At 52.5% G+C, this 9,196-nt stretch overlaps 1 protein-coding gene across 1 annotated transcript; it reads left to right on the top strand.

The window, feature by feature from the left end:
* Window positions 1-299: 299 nt before the first annotated feature.
* KXD1 (KxDL motif containing 1) lies at window positions 300-8,948 on the top strand. Its single transcript, XM_038566804.1, has 5 exons — window positions 300-431; window positions 3,584-3,705; window positions 5,127-5,279; window positions 6,606-6,652; window positions 7,584-8,948. The coding sequence occupies exons 2-5, from the start codon at window positions 3,605-3,607 to the stop codon at window positions 7,811-7,813; spliced, it is 531 nt and encodes a 176-aa protein (XP_038422732.1). The 5' UTR covers window positions 300-431; window positions 3,584-3,604; the 3' UTR covers window positions 7,814-8,948.
* Window positions 8,949-9,196: the final 248 nt, after the last annotated feature.

Here is a 9,196-nt window from a genome sequence, read left to right as displayed (position 1 = left end):
CCAGAGAAAGGTCACCAAAAGCGGAGAAGGGATTTTTGAACTAGATGAATCTGATTCCCAACCTAGAAAGCAGGCTGCCTGGGTCTGGCTCAACCACAGGCCACTTGAGCACCGCGTGACCTTGAAGAAGTCCCTGCCACCGTCAGACCTCAGTCTTACCTTCTACTAAATAGGATGCCCGCCCCCTTCCGGGCATCTCGGGCGTTGGAAACTACGCAGGCGCGAGAGAGACTGCTTGATTGGCTATTCGTGGTGACGCACTTGCGAACAGTAGCAGCCCCTAAGCCCCACCCCTTCCTGCCGCGCCTCCTAGCACGCATATCGGCCCCAAGCACGTCGCCTACACGCCTGATCGCACGCATGGTGCGTGGTGACGTCGCGGCGGCGCGGGCGCCATCCCGGAAGCGCGAGCAAGGCCGCCAGATGTGCAGGTGCTGCTGTCACCGACGCCGGGGCCGAGTTCGGGGTGGGGCTGGGGACGCCGGGACCGCTGGGGAGCCGGGCCGGGTCGGGCGCGGCCCCGGGCTGTCGCGGGGTGGGGCGCGCCGCTGGCCACATCTGGGCTCCCCTCCTGCGTACAGGCCTCAGTTTCCCCGTCCGCGCAATGTATGCGCCGGCGGCGCCACGGGCCGGTTCCGGATCCGGGGCGCGGGAGCTGGGGCTGACTATGTTCAGGCTGTGCAGTGTTACCCGGAACCGGGCGTTGCCCTCTTTGGGCCTCAGTTTCCCCGCTTTGCAGGGGCGGGGCGTGAGGGGTTATGCGAGTCCCACCTCACTCGCGGGTTTTGCTAAGGTTGGGTCGCCAAGTTAAATTTTGTTAAATAAGCGGATGGAATTATGGTGCCTCCGCCTTGCCGTGTGACCTTGGGTAACTGAACCCACCCGTGTGCGCCTTAGTGCCCTTGGAGATGATAGTGTTTGCTTTATAGGGGAGATTGGGGATTAAATGAAGTGCTGTCCAAGTGTTTGTTCCTGTTCTTGGAAGTACCAGGGAGCCCCTAGCTAAAATGCTGGTTCCCCGGCCCCGCCCTAGGACTTCATACTCTGCTTGGAGAAGCAGCCCGCTCTGAGCCCAGCTCCTTATCACTATTAGTTTCAGTACCCACAGACAGCGCTGTAAGGTTCTGATTCTTTGTTACTCTCCTTTTCTGGATGAGAAAACTGATTCAGGGAGGTGAGGTGACTTTCCCAAGGTCACACAGCCTCCCTCTCTGCATGTTTTCCTCATAAATACATTTGGAGCAGGGATCAGAGCTCTTGCTGGGTAATTTCCACCCTGTATGTGGGCCAGACTAGCTGTTAGCGAAGTCTTCCTGAGAAAGGCAGCTGGATGGAGAGTGTGCCTTGAATCCCTCAGCCCCATCTGGGACCCAGAGACAGGAAAGAGCCCTACTTTGGAGCAGAACCATTTTCCACGGGTCCAAATCTTGCACCTGCCAAGCACTAGCTGTGGGGCTTCCTGCCACAGGGCTCTGCCCTTCGAGCCCAAGTGTCCTCTTTATATATGATCATACTTCTTTGGAAATGTGGATACTGTGGGTGGTAGTACTTGGCATGTAGTAGGAATTCAATAAACATAGTGATTATTGGGTGAGGGGAACTTCACCAGGTGTGGCAGTTTATTTCCAGAAGACAGTAGGGGCTGCAAATAACTCTTGGCCTCCTTGATGCTTGCAGGGAGAAAAGTATTAACATTTGTAAATGAGGCAATTTCACACGCACGCATGCACACACACACTTCTGGTTTGTTTGTTTTTTTCCTGGAAAAATTCAGAAGTGTGGCAGAAGTTAGTTGCTGTAAGAAGCAGCTGTCCTGGCATAGGTGAGCATTGAAGATCTGTTCAGAGTCACACTTTTGTGGATCCTGCAGACTGTGGGCTTTTGAGTTGTGACTTGGGTTTACTGGCTATGTGACAATGACCCAGTTCCTCAGTGTCTGAGTCTCAGTTTCTTGATATGTGATTAAGGATAACAGTTCTCAGTGTATGAAGCTTAGTGGTTTGATAGCATGCAGTAAGTGATCAATAAAGAGGAAGGTAGAGTTAAGTGGGCTCTGAAAGCCCTTCCTGGTCCTGTATGTGAATCTCAACAAATTGCAACTGGGCCTTTCTGTTGGCAGGTAAATATGTAGACCCCAGAGCCAAGCTATGTCAGGACTCCAGGTTTTGTTTTTTGTTTTTTTTTTTTTTAAGATTTTATTTATTTATTCATGAGAGACACAGAGAAAGAGAGAGGCAGAGACACAGGCAGAGGGAGAAGCCGGCGCCATGCAGGGAGCCTGATGTGGGACTGGATCCCAGGTCTCCAGAATCACACCCCAGGCTGAAGGTGGCGCTAAACCGCTGGGCCACTGGGGCTGCCCAGGACTCCAGGTTTTGCAGGACACTGCCACCTACCCTCAAGGGTGAATGCTGAACCTGTGGCCCCTCCTGCCCTGGCATGGTCCAGGAGGCCCCTACCCGCCATCATGCTCATCTGCCTAAACACAGAGCCATCTAGGTTGCTGGGGCCCACAGACTGAAATTCTTGGCTTTAATTGTTAATAAAAGTCTACCGTCGTCGGAGTGCCTGAATGGACTGAATCCATTAAGCTGCTGCCTTCGGCTCAGGTTATGATCTCCAGGTCCTGGGATTGCACCTCACATCAGCCACCCTGCTCAGTGGGGAATCTGCTCCTCCCTCTCCTGTCCCTCCCTCCTTCCCTCTGCTCATATGCCTTTTCTTCCTTTCTCTCAAATAAATAGATAAAATCTTTAAAAGCAAAACAAAAGTCTATTGTCCTAACTAGAGGTGAGTTTGAAAGCTGCTAAGCTAAGTTCTGGTGATCCTTGCTGTGAGCCAGGTTCTGGGCTGGGCTCTGGAAGAGAGACATACCTCTTGGAGCTGACAATGTTTTGGGAGCAAACTGGTGAAAAGGTCAACTGATGGGGCACCTAGGTGGCTCAGTTGGTTAAGGTTCTACTCTTGGTTTCAGTTCAGGTCATGATCTCAGGGTCATGGGGTTGTGGGACTCTCTCCCTCTCCCACTCCCCCTTCCTTCCTTTTGTGTGTGTACACATATGCTCTCCAAGATAAATACATCTTAAAAAAAAAAAGGTCAATTGATAACATAGAGAATTTTAGGAAAAGATGAGCCAATGAAGCAATAAAGCGATGTGCTAAAAGTAACCAGAGTAGGGACTAGTTATCAAAGACCTCTTGGGAGAGAAGATACTGGAGGTGGTGATGATTCGAGGGGGCAATCATACTTGTAGGGACAGCAGGTGCAAAGCCCTATGGTGGGATGAGCAAAGCAAGGGGATGTGGGAAGAGACTGACAGATCTGTGCAGGTAGAAGTGGCCATGGCCTTGGGCCTATGGAGAGTTGGGGCCGCAGAGGTGGGTGGGTGATGGAATTCTGATGTACTTGGGTGCAATTTGCAGATATGTCCTCCCAACACCCCTGAATTCTTAGGATGACAAAGCTGTGGCTCAGGTGGTGTGACCAACTTATGGTCATGGGGCCCGGGGTTCTGAGACCCTCCTTCCATCCCACCTACCCCAGTGGCTGGTATAGACTGAAGACTCTTCCTGCTTGTTTCAGGCAGCGGAGGAGGAAGAAGAGATGGACCCCCCGGACTCGGCCTCGAGGGTCTTCTGCAGCCGCATCCTGAGCATGGTGAACACAGATGACGTCAATGCTATCATCCTGGCTCAGAAGAACATGTGAGTGGTGGCCAAGAGCTGTGGGCCCCGGGCGTGGGAAGGAATCCACTTGCTGGCCAGCATTCTTGCCCTGCCCACCCCTACCCTGGGCCCACACTGGTGATAAAATGAAGGAAATGAGCAAATTTGCCGGCTGGCTCCAAAGTAAATTCCTTCCTGGCCTGGAGGCGAGGCCTTGGCACAGGAAGCAGGGCTTTGGGATGGTTTTGCAGCTGCGGATGGCTTGGCAGGGGCCGCAGCAGCTCCTATCCCAAGACCTGGAGTGGGGAGTGGGGGATAGGAAGGAGCTGCAGGAGGGGATCTGAGGAAGCCAGTGAACTGATCTCCCATTAGGAATCTGGTCCCTCAGAGCCTAGGCTGTCTCTGCAGAGTACTCATGGTCTTTTGGGGGGGCCGTCAACACCCTTTGCCCTCCTTGGGGCTTGGCATGTGACCACCACAGCCTCACCCTAATTCCAGCCTGCTCTGTGGGGAAGAAAGGCTTACACAATCTTAGGGTGGAAACACAGACTCCTGTGGCTTTATTTTTGTGTATTTAAGACAAAGTCTCTTCCTTCCACTTATGACACAATACAGACCTGATACCCTTCCACTTCTCTCATCCTGTGACAAGAGTGCTGGGTTTGTCTGGGTCAGATTTAGGCCTGGCCTGATGAACTCCCACAGTCAGGGAAGACAAAACCAGACACAGACCTTCCTGGCCCCATGGTATCAGGGCTGGGCCAGAGGAATAACTTGGGTCTAGGAAGTCCAAGGAGTCAGAGTCTGCTTGAGAGGGAGGAAAGGCTATGTGAGAAGTATGTACTGGGTAGGATTTTAGGGGTTTTTGTTTGTTTGTTTTTATCTGTTTGTTTGTTTTTTAAAGATTTTATTTATTTATTCATGAGAGACACAGAGAGAGAGAGAGAGGCAGAGACACAGGCAGAGGGAGAAGCAGGCTCCATGCAGGGAGCCTGATGTGGGACGCGACCCCAGGACTCCAGGATCATGCCCTGGGCTAAAGGTAGGCACTAAACCACTGAGCCACCCAGGGATCCCCCTTAGTTTTTGTTTTTTAAAGATTTTATTTATGTATTTGAGAGAGTGCACACAAGAGAGCACAAGTGGTGGAGAGGGAGAAGTAGGTTGCTCATCAAGCAGGGAGCCTGATGTGGGGCTCGATCCTAGGACCCAGGGATCGTGACTTGAGCCAAAGGCAGCCGCTTAACCAACTGAGCCACCTAGGTGCCTTTTGGGTAGGGTTTTGAAGGTTGAACAGGAGTTTGCTAGATGGCTCAAACAGCAGGTAGAGTTTTGTAGGGCAAGGGAATAATACATGTAAAGATCATGAAGCAGGAAAGGGCTTAGCATGATTAGTTTGTGGGGCATGGCAAGTTTGTAGAGCATTGTGTGTAGGGCTGGTGCTTTCTCACTGCTGCCAGGCTGGACCGCTTTGAGAAGACCAACGAGATGCTGCTGAATTTCAACAACCTGTCAAGTGCCCGCCTGCAGCAAATGAGCGAGCGCTTCCTGCACCACACAAGGACCCTGGTGGAGATGAAGCGAGACCTGGACAGCATCTTCCGCAGGATCAGGTGGGTCCTCAGCCCCTCCAGCTTCTGCCTCCCCCTCCGAACCTCAAGTTCCTCCCCTGTTCAATGAAGACCATCCACTCCCTATAACAGAGCAATGAAGGAGATTTAGCTCCTTTGCTTTATGAGGCTTTAGCGCTCACTTAGAATCTGAGAAGTTCTGAACTTTGGGATAAAAAATCTTGAAGTTTCTGAATTTAAGTTTCATTTATCTTTTGCCTAATGCAAAAGGCAGGCAAGTGCAGCCAGGGGAAGGCAAGCCTCTGGTCCCTCCAGCCCCCAATTCAGGTCTTCTCTCAAGAGGTGTAAGAAATTGCCAGTTTTTTGTGGGTCCCTTCTGAGCTGTTTTCTGTGACGAAACACAGAATGCTCGAGGCAGCACTCAAGAGCCTGCATCAGTGCCACTGTTAATGACTGTGGCCACATGCCTGGGCCTGGAGTGAGCCAGAGCTGCACCCACAGTTCCCCTACTGATGGAGTCACTTCCTCGGCCCTGGGGGCAGCCACACCCACTGGCAGAGCAGAAATCATGCGATGGGCCAATTAAATTTAGAAAAGCACATATTTTCTGGGGCGTCTCATTGGGCTGGTTGCCCAGGCGTGGTGTTGGGGGTGAGCTGGAACCCCAAGTATTGGCACCCTTTGTGCATATCTGTATCGCCCGGGAAGAAGAAAGTTATTTCTGCCCAGTTGCCCTGTGGGTAGGGACCCAGCAATGGTAGTACTTCTGGTGGGGACTGGTTGGCCACGGTCAAGGATGAGACTCCACCCCAAAGATCCCTTTATCATTCTTTTTAAACATGACTTTATTACTTTGCGGGGAGAAAAGGACAAACAGCTGGTTAGAAATGAAGCAGGCATTTCTCTGTGAACAACATTTTAATATGTGCAAGGTACGTGGTGTCTGGAATGGATAATCACTCCTAACACAGACACTCTCATCCCAGTGATGGGGGACCAACTGGAACAAGTCACTCAGGGGAGTGACTGCTGAGGATGGAGTGAGGAAGCCTCCTGGAAGGTTATCTGGACAGAGGAGGGCAGACATAAGAAGGGCATGGCAGGTAGAGGGCCCAGCTAGGCCCAGCATCAAGGACACTCAGAAGCTCTGTGACAGCTGGGTGGCTGCCATCTGCCCAGGGGTGAAAGGTCTGCAGGGCTGAGCACATGGGCCTCTCTCCAGCCCAGGAACAGTGACAAGCGGTACCAGGGGAGGGGGGTTCCCATCCCTCAACCACCTGGAGCTGGCAGTTAGGGTTCCTGGTGTACACCAGGCCCAGCCTGTCTGCTTGGCAGGTTCAGCCCTGTATGCCTTCCCTTCCCCTGCAGGACGCTGAAAGGGAAGCTGGCCAGGCAGCACCCGGAGGCCTTCAGCCGTAAGTGTCATCCAGGGCTCTTGTGCCCCACGCCTGGCCTCTGTACTCGCAGATGCCAGTGCCCTCACCCCAGGGCTGGCTTCTGGAAGGTCACCTCAGGGGCTGACGCTGAGTCCAGGCCCTAATGGGCAGTAGATCCAGAGAGACCTGGAGCAGGGGGCAGGGGTGGGGGTGCTTTTCTGGTCTTGGCCACCTGTAGAGCAGATGCTGGGACCAGGATCCCTTTCCTGGGGGGAGGTTACACAGGGGAATATGGATAAGAACGATGACAGTCCTTGCCCAAGTGGATTAACATAGCCCTATGAGGCAGGCTTTTACCTGTAACCACCCATGAAGTGGGCTGAGACTATCCCATTTCATACAGAGGGAAAGTAGCCCAAAAGATCAGTGACTTCTCAGAGGCAGTGCAGCATCCCCCCATGCTGAGCCTCATTCTGCGCCCTCTGCCAAATGGGCCGACATTTCCCCACCCCAAGGCTGTTAACAACCAAGGGCAATTCTGTCCGGGCACCTGGCTGGCTCAGTCAGTAGAGCATGCGACTTGATCTTGGGGTTGTGAATTCGAGTGCCACATTGAGTGTAGAGCTTCCTTTTTTTTTTTTTTTTTTTTTTTTAAAAAAAAAAAAGGCAGTTCTATTATCAGGCCTGGTTTATAGAGCAGAATGCTGAGGCAGCCTGGTCCTGGTAACACAGTCAAGAAGGCAGAGCCAGGCTCAGGCCAAAGGCCCATGTTGACTTGACCCCAGAGAAGCCAGGTCCTGGCCGCACCTTGAAGGAAAACCTCTCACCTGCCAGGGCCTCAGTTTCCTCCTCTGTAAAATGGGCCACATTATGCCCCTTTGGGTGGCAGGGGAGCTGTCAGGGGTCATAGGCCCAGTAAATCCCTCATTACAGTGCCCACCATAGTGACTAAGCCAACTCCATCCTCCAGATATCCCAGAGGCATCCCTCCTGGAGGACGAGGATGAAGACCTCATCCCGCCCAGCACCACAACCACCATTGCCACCTCGGAACAGAGCACGGGTTCATGTGACACCAGTCCTGATACCGTCTCACCCTCCCTCAGCCCTGGCTTCGAGGACCTCTCCCATGTCCGCTCCAGCTCCCCTGCCATCAATGGCCGCAGCCAGACAGACGATGAGGAGACACCGGGCGAGTAATACTACTCCCTGGCATCCCAAGGGGTCTCAGGGCAGTGGCAGCACTCCCTCGGTGTCTGAGGTGGCAGCAGGTAACCCTGCCTGGAGATCAGCTTTGCCACCCTGTTCTGTCACCTGGAGCTCCCCAGGGGACAAGGCTCCCTCCCAAGGGTGTAGGAATTCGTAGGGGTCTGTCATTCCCACTTCTTCCTCATTGAGAACATCTGTCTTCTGCAGACCCTTCTGCCAAGCCAGGGGATGATCAGCTTGGCTGGAGTTGTTGGGCTGGGCATAAGGGAGCTTCTCCAGAGCCAGGCTTGAAGTTTGCTCTAACCAACATTTAAAGGCTCCCAGAGACCAGAGCCAGATAGCTCCTGCCCCAGTGCCTTGGTCGACACCTCCTCAAAGTGGACCAGCACTGTCTTGTCTGAGTTCACCCCAGCCCATCCCTGCACCTACTAATTCTGGTCTCCTTCTCCCTTCTTCCAACAAAAGTATTGAATACTGTCTCCAATCGGTATCTCAAGGAGGTTTCTGAGACAGTTGTAGAAGGCTCAAGATGAAGGCTGGCCATTCAGCTACAAGCCTGATAAGGCCTGTGTTTCTCTGACCAGAGGTGGAACCCCGAGGGCCCAGCAGGCCTTTCCCAGGGCCTCCATGGAGCAAGCTGAGCCACCTTGGAAAACAGAGTTAAACGGAATATTTTTGTACCCGATGTTTACAGATGCTGTTGGGAAGTTATCAATAAAAAGACTCTGTTATTAAAAAGGGAAGGGTGTACTTAGCAGTGGCTTCCTTCCATCCTTGGGCCCAGGCGGCCATAAGGGGGACAAGTAAGTGCAGGATGTGAGACAGGAGGGGTATGAACGGCCAGGTACCATTGAGCTAGAAACAGATGTGGCTACTGTTGGGAGTCTCCAGTAGCAACCATAATAACCCAACTTCCTATCACCACCTATGTATGTACTCACACATGTTGTTCCCACTGCTCACAAGTGTTCCCTTAGCTCTTTGAAAAACTCCTCCTCCAGATTTGTCTCAGGATGGACTCCTTAGGGACCCAGGCTGAGTCCCATTCCCCAGTAGACACTGTGTAGAGTTCCCTCATCTTTTAAGCACTTAGAAATTTAATTGTTATTAAAGGCATCTTCCTAGATCCAAGAGTGTGTGCTTTTGCCCATCAATAGGGGGCGCTGGTAAGCGTTCAAGGAAATAAAGAGCTACGCTGTCAAATCTAAAGGTAACTCAAGACTCAGTCCTAACAAAAGTCCTCCATGGCCCCAAACAGACCCTGGGTCGCACCCCATTTTCTTGAGTGAATGCACCAGCCCCACCTGCCCTCACTGCTCTTAGTGCCACCTTGAAATTCATCCTCTCCCGGCGGCCAGAAACTTTTCAGATAAC

Source organism: Canis lupus, chromosome 20 (assembly GCF_011100685.1).
Source record: "Canis lupus familiaris isolate Mischka breed German Shepherd chromosome 20, alternate assembly UU_Cfam_GSD_1.0, whole genome shotgun sequence".
Taxonomy (NCBI): Eukaryota; Metazoa; Chordata; class Mammalia; order Carnivora; family Canidae; genus Canis; species Canis lupus.
The sequence above is the reverse complement of the archived record's forward strand: the minus strand, read 5'-3'. Positions and strand labels throughout refer to the sequence as shown.